We start from the raw sequence: 18,548 nt of genomic DNA, 5'->3' as shown, positions 1-18,548 counted from the left end.
TGTGTCTCTTTGTAGGTGTTGAATGGAATGTCTCTGAGCGTGCGTAGTGGCCAGACCATAGCTCTGGTAGGCAGTAGTGGCTGTGGGAAGAGCACCACCGTTCAGCTGCTGCAGCGGTTCTATGATCCACAAGATGGATCAGTGAGTATCATGGAACACACACACACACACACACACACACACACAGTATCTGTTCTGTAACTATGCCCTCTGTGTTCTGTAGGTGTTTGTAGATGGTCATGACGTGCGCTCCCTGAACGTGCGCTTCCTGAGAGAGATGATTGGCGTTGTCAGTCAGGAGCCCATCCTGTTTGCTACCACCATCGCTGAGAACATCCGCTACGGACGACCTGACGTCACACATCAGGAGATAGAACAGGCTGCTAGGGAGGCCAACGCCTACGACTTCATCATGACACTACCTGATGTATGTTACTGTGTCTGTCTGTGTATGTTACTGTGTCTGTCTGTCTGTCTGTCTGTCTGTGGTGTGGTGTGAGTGTCTGTCTGTCTGTGTGTGTGTGTGTGTCTGTCTGTCCGTGAGTGTGGTTTGTTTGTGTGTGTGTGTGTGTGTGTGTGTGTGTGTGTGTGTAGTAGAAGTCGTAGTAGTTGTAGTAGTAGTACTATAACTAATGCTAGATAATGATTGATTACAGTATATTGATAATATTGTTTCTGTTGAGCAGAAGTTTGAGACTCTAGTTGGAGACAGAGGAACCCAGATGAGTGGAGGACAGAAACAGAGGATTGCTATCGCACGCGCTCTCGTACGCAACCCCAAGATCCTCTTGTTGGATGAGGCTACCTCAGCCCTCGACGCCGAGAGTGAGACCATCGTACAGGCTGCTTTGGACAAGGTAGAGGACACACAGACAGACAGACAGACAGACAGACAGACACACACACACACATGCACCCTTTGCACCAGTTTATCAACATGTACTAAACATGCCTATGCCCCTCTCTTCCCTCCCTTTCACTCCCCCTTCCCCCTCCTCCCTCCCTCCCCCTCCAGGTGAGACAGGGTCGTACTACCATCGTGGTGGCCCATCGTCTGTCTACTATCCGTAATGCTGATGTCATCGCAGGCTTCCAGAAGGGAGAGATTGTAGAGCTGGGAACACACAGCCAACTGATGGAAAAAGAAGGAGTCTACCACACACTGGTCACCATGCAGGTAACACACACACACACCCTCCTCACACCCTCTTCACACATCTTGCATCTACGTCACCATTTAGGTAACAGCGTTATCAAAACAGTGTCACACACACGCCACATAACAAACAAATACACACATTTGACTCTATATTCTATTCTGTTGTGTTCTTCCAGACGTTTAAGAGTCCTGAGGAGGGCGAGGAGGCTGTGGAGGAGCAGGTTCTGGAGGAGAAGAGTCCGTCAGTGACGCCGTTCTCGGAGACCACCCTCATCAGCAGGAAATCTACCAAGGGATCGTCCTTCATCGGCTCAGAGAAAGGAGACAAGGACAAGACTGAAGTGGAAGAAGAGGTAAGGCTATGGAGCTAGTGGTACTAACTAGAAGGGATATTCCCATTTTAATCCAGGGGACATAATTGTTGTACCATTTGGAATGTTTCTGATGATTTCCCTCTCTTCTCTCTCTCCTTCCTCTCTCCTTCCTTTCTCTGTCTTCTCTCTCTCTCCTTCCTTTCTCTATCTTCTCTCTCTTTCTCTCTCCTTCCTTTCTTTCTCTCTCCTTCCTTTCTTTCTCTATCTTATCTCTCTCTCCTTCCTCTCACTCTCTTTCTCTCTCTCTTCTCTCTCTCTGTCTTCTCTATCTCCCCAGGATGAGGAGATTCCTCCTGTGTCGTTTCTGAAGGTGTTGAAGCTGAACCTTCCTGAGTGGCCCTATATGGTGGTTGGTGTGATCTGTGCCACTATCAACGGGGGCATGCAGCCTTTCTTCGCTGTCATCTTCTCTAAAATCATCGCTGTATGTTAAATATCAGTTAATACCAGATATCATCATTCTATGTTTACTCATTTATTTCAGTTTATTCATCTTCTCATTACTGAAAGTTGAATTAGTCATATTCCATCAAATAGCATCACCTCAGATGATCATGTTTGTGTTGTTGTCATGTTTCAGGTGTTTGCAGAGCAAGACCAGGAACTAGTTAGACAACGCTCCTCGTTCTACTCTATCATGTTCGCCCTCATTGGAGTCGTCTCCTTCATAACCATGTTCCTGCAGGTACGCACACACCTCACCCAATGAAAAATAATATGACGAATGAGCGACAGAATGTGGGAGGGGCTTAGGTTTGTATCTATCCTACAGCAGGTCAGTGGTCCCTAATGTATTTCTATTGATCGACAGCATCTTGAAATTTTACTTACTATGACTGTGATACGTGGTTGTCTTCTCTCCAGGGATTCTGTTTTGGGAAGGCCGGGGAGATTCTGACCATGAAGCTGAGACTGATGGCCTTTAAAGCCATGATGAGACAGGCAAGACAGTTTATTTAGGCTTATAGGGTGTTTAATAAAGGTAAGACAGTTTATTTAGGCTTATAGGGTGTTTTATAAAGGTAAGACAGTTTATTTAGGCTTATAGAGTGTTTAATAAAGGTGTTTATTTAGGCTTATAGAGTGTTTAATAAAGGTGTTTATTTAGGCTTATAGAGTGTTTAATACAGGTGTTTATTTAGGCCTATATAGTGTTTAATAAAGGTAATATAAGGTAATATAAGGTGTATTTAGTCTTATATAGGTTATAGGGCTTATGGAGTGTTTATAAAGGCTCAAATAGGTTATAGAGACATTTTGAACATGTAACTATCTTTGTTCTCCTGTAGGAGTTGGGCTGGTATGACAGTCACAAGAACAGTGTTGGAGCTCTCACCACTAGACTGGCTACAGACGCAGCACAAGTACAGGGGGTAAGTAGTAAGTACACACATGAACACACAACACACACACACACACACACACACACACACACACTAACCCTCCCTCCCTCCCTCTCCAGGCTACAGGAGTGCGTTTGGCCACTCTGGCCCAGAACGTGGCTAACCTGGGCACCAGTCTGATCATCTCGTTTGTGTACGGCTGGCAGCTGACTCTTCTCATCCTGTGTGTGGTACCTGTCATGGCTGTAGCTGGAGGCATACAGATGAAGATGCTCTCTGGTCACGCTGTCAAAGACAAGAAAGAGCTAGAACAGGCTGGCAAGGTACACAACCACTCACACACACTTTCTTATTCACTCTCTTCATAGCTCCCAAAATTTGCAACAGTGAATATCTATACTTCTCTTGAGTCTAACCAGTGTGTGTGTGTCAGATTGCCACAGAGGCCATAGAGAACATCCGTACGGTGGCATCTCTCACCAGAGAGCAGAAGTTTGAGTCTCTGTACCAGGAGAACCTCATAGTGCCTTACAAGTACGTGTGCTACAAAGTTTACAATTTCCATTATAAAAAGTCCTAGTCAATGCTGTGTTTTTAATGTGTCAACAGTGTCAGTCTTGTAAATGTACTATATTACTTTTGTTTATGTAATCACCCCTCTCTTTAATCTCTCTCTCTTCCTCTGTAGGAACTCTCAGAAGAAGGCCCATGTGTATGGCATCACATTCTCCTTCTCTCAGGCCATGATCTACTTTGCCTATGCAGGCTGCTTCCGCTTCGGAGCCTGGCTCATAGAGGAAGGCATCATGACCTTTGAAAATGTCTTCCTGTGAGTACAGTAGCTACCTTTGATCGGGTTACTTCAGTCATGTGTCCATGTTCACAACTGTCCTTATAGCCTTTTCCTATGCGACTATAAGGCCATGTTGGAACGACTCAATTGCTTCCCTAATATGGGTTCTTGGTGGACACAGGAACAGTAGTGTGCCGATTTGTGTATACATTGTACAATACAGCTCAGGTACAGTAGTGGAGGATGTGTGTGTACATTGTACAGCTCAGGTATAGTAGAACACACCCCGGCCCAGCTCATCTAGGCCTGACAGGAATGTCCAGTATTACAGTGGTCAAAGGTGGTTGTGGTTAATCATTACCTAACTCGGAAGTGTGTTGGAGGTCAACGCTGATCTAGGGACTCATCACCATAGCAACAATGGCCATATAGCCATGACATGTCTAACATGTGACCCATAGAAATGGATGTTATAGAGTAGATATCACGACCAACGGCTTAGATAACATTTTATTTGAAAAGGTGTACATAAGGCAGTCATGACACTGTCATAACAGCAACATAATGTCTGTCATAAACAGATGTTACTATTGTCATTAAAGCTGCAATATGCAACTTTTTTTCCGAGCCAACCAGATCTGTCATTCTCATTGAAAGCAAGTCTAAGAAGCGGTAGGTATGTTCTATTTTCTCTATTTCTATGCATTCATTTTTTTAAAGTTTAGTTTTTGCGTCTTTTACTTTCGTTTTTTTTTTACACCAGCTTCTAACACCTGAAAATACCATATTTTGGGTTATTGAAGATATATTTCATAGTGGTTTAGATCGTACAATCATTCTCTACTACTTGTTTTGTCACGTAAACTAAAATTAGACAAACTATTAGAATTTTAGCAACCAGGAAATGGCAGAGCGATTTCCTACATATTGCACCTTTAAAGTGTCATGCGGTTGGTTGTATTGTCACTTTCAATGTGAGGTTCAAATTTCTCTGGCATGACTTCAAGATAATTTAAGTTGAACCTAAATTAGACTTTAGCGAGCTTGATACAATAGAATCCGAGCTTGATACACTGTTTTAGCATTTGTGACGCAAAACCAATGCTAATTCTTTCGTGCTTCATGTCCAAATCATAGCATCTTAAATTGATTGTGTAACTCGATGCAGTTATTTATCGCTTTTCATTACAGTGTTATCTCAATGCTCTACATGGGCAAATCATTTGAATCAAGGCAGGAAATAGCAAAAGTAGGCTAGGTGCTGAAATACTTTTCAGATTAGGACTATGAGAAATAGTCTGTAGAAATGTGTTTTAAAGTCTCCAATTGATGTAGCGGCTCTCAGATGGTCAGGGAGAGCATTCCATAGGCGAGGGGCATCGGAGCAGGAGACTCGGTCCCCCGTAGTACAGAGACGTGCCCTGGGGACTTGAAGTGGTGATTTGGACATTGATTTGAACATGGAGCTCGTAAATATAATATCGGTAACATTGACTTGCATTGGATTTGTGCCACGAATGCTAAAATGTTACCATTTGGAAACAGTGGCCGGGTAAACAAAACCAAAGCAGCCCATAGACTGCTTACAGGGTAAGGAAACCAATATGTCATTTTGAACTTTGGGTGAACTATCCCTTTAAGATACATGTTAGATAGAGAGAAACCTGTTCTCTCTGTCTCGCTCTCCAGGGTGATCTCTGCAGTGTGAACTGTCTCTTTAAGATACATTATATATACACTGCTCAAAAAAATAAAGGGAACACTTAAACAACACAATGTAACTCCAAGTCAATCACACTTCTGTGAAATCAAACTGTCCACGTAGGAAGCAACACTGATTGACAATACATTTCACATGCTGTTGTGCAAATGGAATAGACAACAGGTGGAAATTATAGGCAATTAGCAAGACACCCCCAATAAAGGAGTGGTTCTGCAGGTGGTGACCACAGACCACTTCTCAGCTCCTATGCTTCCTGGCTGATGTTTTGGTCACTTTTGAATGCTGGCGGTGCTTTCACTCTAGTGGTAGCATGAGACGGAGTCTACAACTCACACAAGTGGCTCAGGTAGTGCAGCTCATCCAGGATGGAACATCAATGTGAGCTGTGGCAAGAAGGTTTGCTGTGTCTGTCAGCGTAGTGTCCAGAGCATGGAGGTGCTACCAGGAGACAGGCCAGTACATCAGGAGACGTGGAGGAGGCCGTAGGAGGGCAACAACCAAGCAGCAGGACCGCTACCTCTGCCTTTGTACAAGGAGGAGCAGGAGGAGCACTGCCAGAGCCCTGCAAAATGACCTCCAGCAGGCCACAAATGTGCATGTGTCTGCTCAAACGGTCAGAAACAGACTCCATGAGGGTGGTATGAGGTCCCGACGTCCACAGGTGGGGGTTGTGCTTACAGCCCAACACCGTGCAGGACGTTTGGCATTTGCCAGAGAACACCAAGATTGGCAAATTCGCCACTGGCGCCCTGTGCTCTTCACAGATGAAAGTAGGTTCACACTGAGCACATGTGACAGACGTGACAGAGTCGTGAGACGCCGTGGAGAACATTCTGCTGCCTGCAACATCCTCCAGCATGACCGGTTTGGCGGTGGGTCAGTCATGGTGTGGGGTGGCATTTCTTTGGGGGGCCGCACAGCCCTCCATGTGCTCGCCAGAGGTAGCCTGACTGCCATTAGGTACCGAGATGAGATCCTCAGACCCCTTGTGAGACAATATGCTGGTGCGGTTGGCCCTGGGTTCCTCCTAATGCAAGACAATGCTAGACCTCATGTGGCTGGAGTGTGTCAGCAGTTCCTGCAAGAGGAAGGCATTGATGCTATGGACTGGCCAGCCCGTTCCTCAGACCTGAATCCAATTGAGCACATCTGGGACATCATGTCTCGCTCCATCCACCAACAGACCACAGACTGACCAGGAGTTGGCTGTCCAGGAGTTGGCGGATGCTTTAGTCCAGGTCTGGGAAGAGATCCCTCAGAAGACCATCCGCCACCTCATCAGGAGCATGCCCAGGCGTTGTAGGGAGGTCATACAGGCACATGGAGCCCACACACACTGAGCCTCATTTTGACTTGTTTTAAGGACATTACATCAAAGTTGGATCAGCCTGTAGTGTGGTTTTCCACTTTAATTTTGAGTGTGACTCCAAATCCAGACCTCCATGGGTTGATAAATTTGATTTCCATTGATAATTTTTGTGTGATTTTGTTGTCAACACATTCAACTATGTAAAGAAAATTTCATTCATTCAGATCTAGGATGACCTGCTCCAAAAAATTATGTGGACACCCCTTCAAATTAGTGGATTTGGCTATTTTAGCCACACCCGTTGCTGACAGGTTTATAAAATCGAGCACAAACCATGCAATCTCAATAGAAAAACATTGGCTGTAGAACGGCCTTACTGAAAAGCTCAGTGACTTTCAACATGGCACCGTCATAGGAGGCCATCTTTCCAACAAGTCAGTTCGTCAAATTTCTGCCCTGCTAGAGCTGCTCCAGTCAACTGTAAGTGCTGTTATTGTAATGTGGAAACGTTTAGGAGCAACAACGGCTCTGCTGCGAAGTGGTAGGCCACACAAGCTCACAGAATGGAACCGCCGAGTGCAACCGCAAAATCGTTTGTCCTCGGTTACAACCCTCACTACCGAGTTCCAAACTGCCTCTGGAAGCAACGTCAGCACAATAACTGTTCGTCGGGAGCTTCATGAAATGGGTTTCCATAGCTGAGCAGCCGCACACAAGCCTAAGATCACCATGCACAATGCCAAGCGTCGGCTGGAGTGGTGTAAAGCTCGCCACCATTGGACTCTGGAGCAGTGGAAAATCGTTCTCTGGAGTGATGAATCACGCTTCACCATCTGGCAGTCCGGGTTTGGCAGATGCCAGGAGAATGCTACCTGCCCCAATGCATAGTGCCAACTGTAAGGTTTGGTGGAGGAGGTGGCCTGGAGCTGTTTTTCATGGTTCGGGCTAGGCTCCTTAGTTCCAGTGAAGGGAAATCTTAACGCTACAGCATACAATGACATTTTAGAAGATTCTATTCTTCCAACTTTGTGGCAACAGTTTGAGGAAGGCCCTTTCCTGTTTCAGCATGACAATGCCCCCGTGCACAAATTGAGGTCCATACAGAAATGGTTGGTCGAGAACAGTGTGGAGAAACTTCACTGGCCTGCACAGAGCCCTGACCTCAACCCCATCGAACACCTATGGGATGAATTGGAACGCCATTGGGTCATGTGATGGTTACAAGCTAAAAAAACTTATTTGGCACTATATAGAACCATTTGTTTTTAGTGTATAACCTGTTCTCTGTCGCTCTCTCTCTCCAGGGTGATCTCTGCAGTATGAACTATCCCTTTAAGATACATGTTAGATAGATCGTAACCTGTTCTCTGTCTCTCTCTCTCTCCAGGGTGATCTCTGCAGCATGAACTATCCCTTTAAGATACATGTTAGATAGATCGTAACCTGTTCTCTGTCTCTCTCTCTCTCCAGGGTGATTTCTGCAATATGAACTATCCCTTTAAGATACATGTTAGATAGATTGTAACCTGTTCTCTGTCTCTCTCTCTCTCCAGGGTGATCTCTGCAGCATGAACTATCCCTTTAAGATACATGTTAGATAGATCGTAACCTGTTCTCTGTCTCTCTCTCTCTCCAGGGTGATCTCTGCAGTATGAACTATCCCTTTAAGATACATGTTAGATAGATCGTAACTTGTTCTCTCTGTCTCTCTCTCTAAAGGGTGATCTCTGCAGTGCTATACGGAGCCATGGCAGTAGGAGAGGCCAACTCCTTCACGCCTAACTATGCCAAAGCCAAGATATCAGCATCTCACCTTATGTTCCTTATTAACAGAGAACCTGCCATAGACAACTGCTCACAGGAGGGAGAAACACCGGTACACACACACACACACACACACACCACATCACACCCAGTGGCTATCACAGTGGAGAGTTGTGGAGTGATTGTATAGTACATGCCAGGAGATTATTTCATGAAAGGATGTTCTTCTGTCTCCCTCTCTTCCCTCCAGGACCACTTTGATGGTAACGTGCGTTTCCAGGGAGTGAGGTTCAACTACCCGTCCCGTCCAGACCTTGCTGTCCTGCAGGGACTGGAGCTGAAGGTGCAGAAGGGCCAGACTCTAGCCCTGGTGGGCAGCAGTGGCTGTGGGAAGAGTACGACCATACAATTACTGGAGAGGTTCTACGACCCACTACAGGGCACAGTGGTGAGTACACACACACACACACACGTTATGTTCCTCTATCCTCGTGGGGACCTAAAATTAATTTCCATTCAAAACCCTATTTTCCCTAACTCCTAACCCTTACCATAATCCGAACCCGAACCTAACTCCTAACACTAATTGTAACCCTAAACCTAACCCCTACACTTAAAATAGCCTTTGTCCTGATGGGGATGTGGGAAATGTCCCATGAGGGAGAATTTTTGTTTTACTATCCTTATGGGGACTTTTGGGCATTTTAGGTCCCCACAAGGATAAAAGACCCAACCTACACACACAAACGTTTTCACACACGTGTATACACACATTGATTATTAAAGCTATATGTACTGTATGTTTAATGACCACTGTCACCAGTCAGACAGTGAGATATTTGCTGGAATCTTTATATGCAAAAATACATGAAACATAGAGCCCTCATGTGTCTCCATGTGTGACTGTGTAGATATTCTCCTACTAAAACACGGTTCTATAATTACTGATTGACAGGCCAGGATGTTGACACTGTTGCTTCATAACGCTCTACTATACTGGCTCTACTGTACTGAGACCTTGTGGGTTATGATCCTGCTCAAAGTGCATTTGTGTGTTCACGTGGAGGTTATTGCCCTGCTAAGGCCACTGATAAAATGACAAACACTAGAGGATTATCCAACTTTGATGTTAACTCTTCCTCCTGCTCTTCTTCCTCAGATGTTGGACAACAGTGATGCTAAGAAGCTGAACATCCATTGGCTGAGGGCCCAGATGGGCATCGTATCCCAGGAGCCCGTGCTGTTTGACTGTAGTCTGGCAGAGAACATCGCCTACGGAGACAACACACGCAAAGTTACCATGGAGGAGATCCAGAGTGCTGCTAAAGCTGCCAACATACACAGCTTCATAGACGACCTGCCTCAGGTACACACTAATACTACTACTGTCACCACTACTACTACTACCACCAATACTACTACTGTCACCAAAACTACTATTACCACCAATACTACTACTGTCACCACTACTACTACTACTATCACCAATACTACTACTACAACCACCAATACGACTACTGTCACCACTACTACTAACACTGTCACCAATACTACTACTGTCACCACTACTACTACTACTGTCACCACTACTACTACTACCACCAATACGACTACTGTCACCACTACTACTATTACCACCAATATTACTACTGTCACCACTACTACTACTAATGTCACCACTACTACTATTACCACCAATACTACTACTGTCACCACTACTACTACTACCACCAATATGACTACTGTCACCACTACTACTACTACTGTCACCAATACGACTACTGTCACCACTACTACTACTACTACTGTCACCACTACTACTATTACCACCAATACTACTACTACCACCAATACGACTACTGTCACCACTACTACTACTACCACCAATACTACTACTACTGTCACCACTACTACTACTACTACTGTCACCAATACTACTACTACTACCACCAATACGACTACTGTCACCACTACTACTACTACCACCAATACGACTACTGTCACCACTACTACTACTACTACTACTGTCACCACTACTACTATTACCACCAATACTACTACTGTCACCACTACTACTACTACTACTACTACTACTGTCACCACTACTACGACTACTGTCACCAATACTAATACTACTATGACTGTCACCAATACTAATACTACTATTACTACTGTCACCAATACTACTACTACTACTGTCACCAATACTACTACTACTACTACCACCAATACGACTACTGTCACCACTACTACTACTACCACCAATACGACTACTGTCACCACTACTACTACTACTGTCACCACTACTACTATTACCACCAATACTACTACTGTCACCACTACTACTACTACTGTCACCACTACTACGACTACTGTCACCAATACTAATACTACTATGACTGTCACCAATACTAATACTACTATTACTACTGTCACCAATACTACTACTACTGTCACCAATACTACTACTACAACCACCAATACGACTACTGTCACCACTACTACTACCACTGTCACCACTACTACTACTACTGTCACCACTACTACTACTACTACTGTCACCACTACTACTACTACTACCACCAATACGACTACTGTCACCACTACTACTATTACCACCAATACTACTACTGTCACCACTACTACTATTACCACCAATACTACTACTGTCACCATTACTACTACTGTCACCACTACTACTACTACCACCAATACGACTACTGTCACCACTACTACTACTACTACTGTCACCACTACTACTATTACCACCAATACTACTACTGTCACCACTACTACTACTACTACTACTGTCACCACTACTACTACTACCACCAATACGACTACTGTCACCACTACTACTACTACCACCAATACTACTACTACTACCACCAATACTAGTACTACTACCACCAATACGACTACTGTCACCACTACTACTACTACCACCAATACTACTACTGTCACCAATACTACTACTACTACTGTCACCAATACTACTACTACTACCACCAATACGACTACTTTCACCACTACTACTACTACCACCAATACGACTACTGTCACCACTACTACTACTACTACTACTGTCACCAATACGACTACTACTACCACCAATACGACTACTGTCACCACTACTACTACTACCACCAATACTACTATGGTCACCACTACTACTACTACTACCACCAATTACTACTACTGTCACCACTACTACGACTACTGTCACCAATAGTAATACTACTATTACTACTACGGCTGTCACCAATACTAATACTACTATTACTACTGTCACCAATACTACTACTACTGTCACCAATACTACTACTACTACTACTGTCACCACTACTACTTTTGCTACTACTGTCACCAATACTACTACCACTACTGTCACCATACCACTACTATTGCTACTACTGTCACCAATACTACTGTACTACTACTGTCACCAATACTACTACTACTACTACTACTACTTCTACTACTGCTAATACTAGTACTGCTACCACCAATACGACTACTGTCACCACTACTACTACTACCACCAATACTACTACTGTCACCAATACTACTACTACTACTACTACTGTCACCAATACTACTACTACTACCACCAATACGACTACTTTCACCACTACTACTACTACCACCAATACTACTACTATTATCACCAATACTACTACTGTCACCACTACTACTACTACTGTCACCACTACTACTACTACCACCAATACTACTACTACTACCACCAATACTAGTACTACTACCACCAATACGACTACTGTCACCACTACTACTACTACCACCAATACGACTACTGTCACCACTACTACTACTACTACTACTGTCACCAATACGACTACTACTACCACCAATACGACTACTGTCACCACTACTACTACTACCACCAATACTACTACGGTCACCACTACTACTACTACTACCACCAATTACTACTACTGTCACCACTCCTACGACTACTGTCACCAATAATAATACTACTATTACAACTACGGCTGTCACCAATACTAATACTACTATTACTACTGTCACCAATACTACTACTACTGTCACCAATACTACTACTACTATTACTACTACTACTGTCACCACTACTACTATTGCTACTACTGTCTCCAATACTACTACCACTACTGTCACCATACCACTACTATTGCTACTACTGTCACCAATACTACTGTACTACTACTGTCACCAATACTACTACTACTACTACTTCTACTACTGCTAATACTACTGTAAGCATCTTCTGCTTTTGTAAATTTGGTTTCTTGAGATCTCTACATCAGCACCAATACCTTAATAGTGGCTGCATGGTCAGATAACCACAGACAGACTGATAGTGGTATCAGCTTCTCTCAGATGCCGTGCCAGAGATAACACTGCAGGTCATTACTGGAGTAATGTCGTCTTAGTGCTGTTCCCTGTGTAAGGGTGAACTGTCTTTCACTCTGAGGGCTTACCACCTGTAGGACTGAAAGAAGTTATGAGCTGGTTTCACACACAGATTAAGCCTAGTCCCAGACTAAAAATAGATTTTAAATGGCCTACGTGTGTTAGTCCCGGTCTAGTTTTAGGCTGGGATTTGATGCAAGGCGCATTATAGAGCACTACACTGCCAACAATACGCCTTTCAAATACATTTTCCCCAGATGTTCACGGAGATCGCGTTCATGGGAAACGCTGCGCATGTCAGCTCAATCGTCAATTGAATCCCCGCCTTAATCTGTGTCCGTAAAACCAGCCCTAGGAGTTGTCATGTGTGAGATGACGAGGATAACCTCTTTCTTTCCCTCCATCTCATCTTCCCTCCATCTCCCTGAGTAGAAGTATGACACCCAAGCTGGTGACAAGGGGACCCAGTTGTCAGGAGGGCAGAAGCAGCGTATAGCCATTGCAAGAGCCATCCTCCGCAACCCCAAAGTCCTGCTGCTGGATGAGGCCACCTCCGCACTGGACACAGAGAGCGAGAGGGTGTGTGTGTTTGTGTGTGTTTGTGTTCTGTTAAACTATATATACAGTGCCTTGCGAAAGTATTCAGCCCCCTTGAACTTTGCGACCTTTTGCCACATTTCAGGCTTCAAACATAAAGATATAAAACTGTATTTTTTGTGAAGAATCAACAACAAGTGGGACACAATCATGAAGTGGATCGACATTTATTGGATATTTCAAACTTTTTTAACAAATCAAAAACTGAAAAATTGGGCGTGCAAAATTATTCAGCCCCCTTAAGTTAATACTTTGTAGCGCCACCTTTGCTGCGATTACAGCTGTAAGTCGCTTGGGGTATGTCTCTATCAGTTTTGCACATCGAGAGACTGAAATCTTTTCCCATTCCTCCTTGCAAAACAGCTCGAGCTCAGTGAGGTTGGATGGAGAGCATTTGTGAACAGCAGTTTTCAGTTCTTTCCACAGATTCTCGATTGGATTCAGGTCTGGACTTTGACTTGGCCATTCTAACACCTGGATATGTTTATTTTTGAACCATTCCATTGTAGATTTTGCTTTATGTTTTGGATCATTGTCTTGTTGGAAGACAAATCTCCGTCCCAGTCTCAGGTCTTTTGCAGACTCCATCAGGTTCTCTTCCAGAATGGTCCTGTATTTGGCTCCATCCATCTTCCCATCAATTTAACCATCTTCCCTATCCCTGCTGAAGAAAAGCAGGCCCAAACCATGATGCTGCCACCACCATGTTTGACAGTGGGGATGGTGTGTTCAGCGTGATGAGCTGTGTTGCTTTTACGCCAAACATAACGTTTTGCATTGTTGCCAAAAAGTTCAATTTTGGTTTCATCTGACCAGAGCACCTTCTTCCACATGTTTGGTGTGTCTCCCAGGTGGCTTGTGGCAAACTTTTTATGGATATCTTTAAGAAATGGCTTTCTTCTTGCCACTCTTCCATAAAGGCCAGATTTGTGCAATATACGACTGATTGTTGTCCTATGGACAGAGTCTCCCACCTCAGCTGTAGATCTCTGCAGTTCATCCAGAGTGATCATGGGCCTCTTGGCTGCATCTCTGATCAGTCTTCTCCTTGTATGAGCTGAACGTTTAGAGGGACGGCCAGGTCTTGGTAGATTTGCAGTGGTCTGATACTCCTTCCATTTCAATATTATCGCTTGCACAGTGCTCCTTGGGATGTTTAAAGCTTGGGAAATCTTTTTGTATCCAAATCCGGCTTTAAACGTCTTCACAACAGTATCTCGGACCTGCGTGGTGTGTTCCTTGTTCTTCATGATGCTCTCTGCGCTTTTAACGGACCTCTGAGACTATCACAGTGCAGGTGCATTTATACGGAGACTTGATTACACACAGGTGGATTGTATTTATCATCATTAGTCATTTAGGTCAACATTGGATCATTCAGAGATCCTCACTGAACTTCTGGAGAGAGTTTGCTGCACTGAAAGTAAAGGGGCTGAATAATTTTGCACGCCCAATTTTTCAGTTTTTGATTTGTTAAAAAAGTTTGAAATATCCAATAAATGTCGTTCCACTTCATGATTGTGTCCCACTTGTTGTTGATTCTTCACAAAAAAATACAGTTTTATATCTTTATGTTTGAAGCCTGAAATGTGGCAAAGGGTCGCAAAGTTCAAGGGGGCCGAATACTTTCGCAAGGCACTGTACATATACAGTTGAAGTCGGAAGTTTACATACACCTTATCCAAATACATTTAAACTTTTCACAATTCCTGACATTTAATCCTAGTAAAAAGTCCCTGTCTTAGGTCAGTTAGGATCACCACTTCATTTTAAGAATGTGAAATGTCAGAATAATAGTGGAGAGAATGATTTATTTAAGTTTTTATTTCTTTCATCACATTCCCAGTGGGTCAGAAGTTTACATACACTCAATTAGTATTTGGTAGCATTGCCTTTAAATAGTTTATCTTGGGTTAAACGTTTCGGGTAGCCTTCCACAAGCTTCCCACAATAAGTTGGGTGAATTTTTGCCCATTCCTCCTGACAGTGCCGGTGTAACTGAGTCAGGTTTGTAGGCCTCCTTGCCTACACACTTTATCAGTTCTGGCCACTAATGTTCTATAGGATTGAGGTCAGGGCTTTGTAATGACCACTCCAATACCTTGACTTTGTTGTCCTTAAGCCATTTTGCCACTACTTTGGAAGTATGCTTGAGGTCATTGTCCATTTGGAAGACCCATTTGCGACCAAGCTTTAACTTCCTGACTGATGTCTTGAAATGTTGCTTCAATATATCCACATAATTTTCCTGCCTCATGATGCCACCTATTTTGTGAAGTGCACCAGTCCCTCCTGCACCAAAGAACCCCCACAACATGATGCTGCCACCCCCGTGCTTCACGGTTTGGATGGTGTTCTTTGGCTTGCACCCTTTTTCCTCCAAACATAATGATGGTCATGATTGCCAAACAGTTCTATTTTTGTTTCATCAGACCAGAGGACATTTCACCAAAAAGTACGATATTTGTCCCCATGTGCAGTTGCAAACGGTAGTCTCGCTTTTTTATGACGGTTTTGAAGCAGTGGCTTCTTCCTTGCTGAGCGGCCTTTCAGGTTATGTCGATATAGGACTCGTTTTACTGTGGATACAGATACTTTTGTACCGGTTTCCTCCATCATCTTCACAAGGTCCTTTGCTGTTGTTCTGGGATTGATTTGCATTTTTCGCACCAAAGTACGTTCATCTCTAGGAGACAGAACGCTCTCCTTCCTGAGCGGTATGACGGCTGCGTGGTCCCATGGTGTTTATACTTCTGTACTATTGTTTGTTTAGATGAATGTGGTACCTTCAGGAGTTTTGAAATTGCTCCCAAGGATGAACCAGACTTGTGGAAGTCTACAATTTTTTTTCTGAGGTCTTGGCTGATTTCTTTTCATTTTCCCATGATGTCAAGCAAAGGGGCACTGAGTTTGAAGGTAGGGCTTGAAATACATCCACAGGTACAACCAATTGACTCAAATGATGTCAATTAGCCTATCGGAAGCTTCTAAAACCATGACGTAATTTTCAGGAATTTTCCAAGCTGTTTAAAGGCACAGTCAACTTAGTGTATGTAAACTTCTGACCCACTGGAGTTGTGATACAGTGAATTATAAGTGAAATAATCTGCCTGTAAGCAATTGTTGGAAAAATTATTTGTGTCATGCACAAAGTAGATGTCCTAACCGACTTGCTAAAACTATAGTTTGTTAACAAGATATTTGTGGAGTGGTTGAAAAAACGAGTTTTAATGACTCCAACCTAAGTGTATGTAAACTTCCAACTTCAACTGTATACCTCTATGTGGATTCATGATACAGACGTTTTAACTACTGTATGTATTTGTCTCTGTTCTCCCTCCCTCCCCAGGTGGTGCAGGAGGCCCTGGACGTGGCTCGACAGGGCAGGACGTGTATCGTGGTGGCCCACCGCCTTTCCACCATTCAGAACGCTGACCTGATCGCTGTCTTCCAGAAGGGAGTGGTGGTGGAGCAGGGCACTCATCAACAACTACTGTCCCAGAGAGGAGTATACTACTCACTGGTCACCACACAGCTGGGCCATGGCAGAAACTGAGGGAGGAGAGAAGGATGGGGGGAGAGAGAGGCTGAGGGTGCAGGGGGTTGCTGGGAGGGGCTGAGTGTGCAGGGAGGGGTTGAGGTTGCAGGGGGTTGCTGGGAGGGGCTGAGTGTGCAGGGAGGGGTTGAGGGTGCAGGGGGTTGCTGGGAGGGGATGAGTGTGCAGGGAGGGGATGAGTGTGCAGGGAGGGGTTGAGGGTGCAGGGTGTTGCTGGGAGGGGCTGAGTTTGCAGGGAGGGGTTGAGGGTGCAGGGGGTTGCTGGGAGGGGCTGAGTGTGCAGGGAGGGGTTTTGAGAGTGCAGGGGGTTGCTGGGAGGGGCTGAGTGTGCAGGGAGGGGTTGAGGGTGCAGGGGGTTGCTGGGAGGGGATGAGTGTGCAGGGAGGGGATGAGTGTGCAGGGAGGGGTTGAGGGTGCAGGGTGTTGCTGGGAGGGGCTGAGTTTGCAGGGAGGGGTTGAGGGTGCAGGGGGTTGCTGGGAGGGGATGAGTGTGCAGGGAGGGGTTGAGGGTGCAGGGGGTTGCTGGGAGGGGCTGAGTGTGTAGGGAGGGGTTGAGGGTACAGGGGGATATTTTGTATTTAAAAGGAAGAGGGGGTGGTGCTGTATTTCAGTTATTTATTCAAAAAGTATCACATCTGTACCATAGAGTGCTGGTGTGCCAAATGAATACATGGAACACACACATATACACACACGTCTGCGCATTACTGTAAACTGCACAGAACTAAGCCAATGAGACGCTGAAGCAGTGTGTATCCTCAACATTCAGATTATTACAATGATTTGTTCAATTGTTTTGGCTTAAAGTAAAACTCCACCCAAAAACTATATTTTGGTATTTATTTCATTAGTCCAGGTTATGTAACTTTCAATATACAGAAATCCTCCCCATATGGGGCAGCAGATAGCCTAGTGATTAGAGCATTGGACTAGTAACCAAAAAGTTGCTAGATCGAATCCCCGAGGTAAAAATCTGTCGTGCTGCCCCTGAACAAGGCAGTTAACCCACTGTTCCTAGGCCGTGACTGTAAAGGATTTGTTCTTAACTGACTTGCCTAGATAAATAAAATGATGCATTTTGCATCATATCATACGAAGCAAAATGCATCATACAGGGATGATTTCTGTATTTTGAAAGTTACATATCTTGAAAACTTGAGTGCTGACAAGCAAAACATTTGGGATCATGTCAATAATGGACTAATGAAACAAATACCAAAATGTCGTTTTTGGGAGTAGTTTTCCTTTAAAGGCCCAGTGCAGTCAAAAAACTAGATTTCCCCGTGCTTTATATATTTCCACACTATCAGGTTGGAATAACATAGTACACAAAATAACTGCACTACACTGCATTTGCACTCTGTTCATCGCTCTGCATTTAGATATATTCATACTATTCATACTGTAAAATTGTACATCCACTGTATGTCATCTGTATACCAACTTATATATTTTCACACTATGAGATAATAAAGGTGATTCTAAAATTGTGAAAATTATGATAATGCCCTTTTAGT

General features: G+C 44.2%; 1 protein-coding gene across 3 annotated transcripts in view; it reads left to right on the top strand.

Moving 5' to 3' along the window:
• abcb4 (ATP-binding cassette, sub-family B (MDR/TAP), member 4) overlaps positions 1 to 17,102 on the top strand; it is a 29,206-nt gene extending 12,104 nt beyond the window's left edge. For all 3 annotated transcript variants that reach the window (XM_036938913.1, XM_036938904.1, XM_036938920.1), the window contains 17 exons: positions 16 to 141; positions 224 to 427; positions 687 to 857; positions 1,016 to 1,177; positions 1,336 to 1,512; positions 1,811 to 1,957; positions 2,114 to 2,218; positions 2,398 to 2,475; positions 2,823 to 2,906; positions 2,996 to 3,199; positions 3,310 to 3,410; positions 3,565 to 3,705; positions 8,421 to 8,577; positions 8,716 to 8,913; positions 9,625 to 9,831; positions 13,311 to 13,457; positions 16,825 to 17,102. In XM_036938913.1, coding sequence (XP_036794808.1) covers positions 16 to 141; positions 224 to 427; positions 687 to 857; positions 1,016 to 1,177; positions 1,336 to 1,512; positions 1,811 to 1,957; positions 2,114 to 2,218; positions 2,398 to 2,475; positions 2,823 to 2,906; positions 2,996 to 3,199; positions 3,310 to 3,410; positions 3,565 to 3,705; positions 8,421 to 8,577; positions 8,716 to 8,913; positions 9,625 to 9,831; positions 13,311 to 13,457; positions 16,825 to 17,031 — 2,616 coding nt within the window. In that variant the 3' untranslated portion in view covers positions 17,032 to 17,102. The remainder of the gene's footprint in view (positions 1 to 15; positions 142 to 223; positions 428 to 686; positions 858 to 1,015; positions 1,178 to 1,335; positions 1,513 to 1,810; positions 1,958 to 2,113; positions 2,219 to 2,397; positions 2,476 to 2,822; positions 2,907 to 2,995; positions 3,200 to 3,309; positions 3,411 to 3,564; positions 3,706 to 8,420; positions 8,578 to 8,715; positions 8,914 to 9,624; positions 9,832 to 13,310; positions 13,458 to 16,824) is intronic.
• Positions 17,103 to 18,548: the final 1,446 nt, after the last annotated feature.

The sequence above is a fragment of the Oncorhynchus mykiss genome, chromosome 2, assembly GCF_013265735.2.
Source record: "Oncorhynchus mykiss isolate Arlee chromosome 2, USDA_OmykA_1.1, whole genome shotgun sequence".
NCBI lineage: Eukaryota > Metazoa > Chordata > Actinopteri > Salmoniformes > Salmonidae > Oncorhynchus > Oncorhynchus mykiss.
This window is presented reverse-complemented; position numbering and strand designations above follow the sequence as displayed.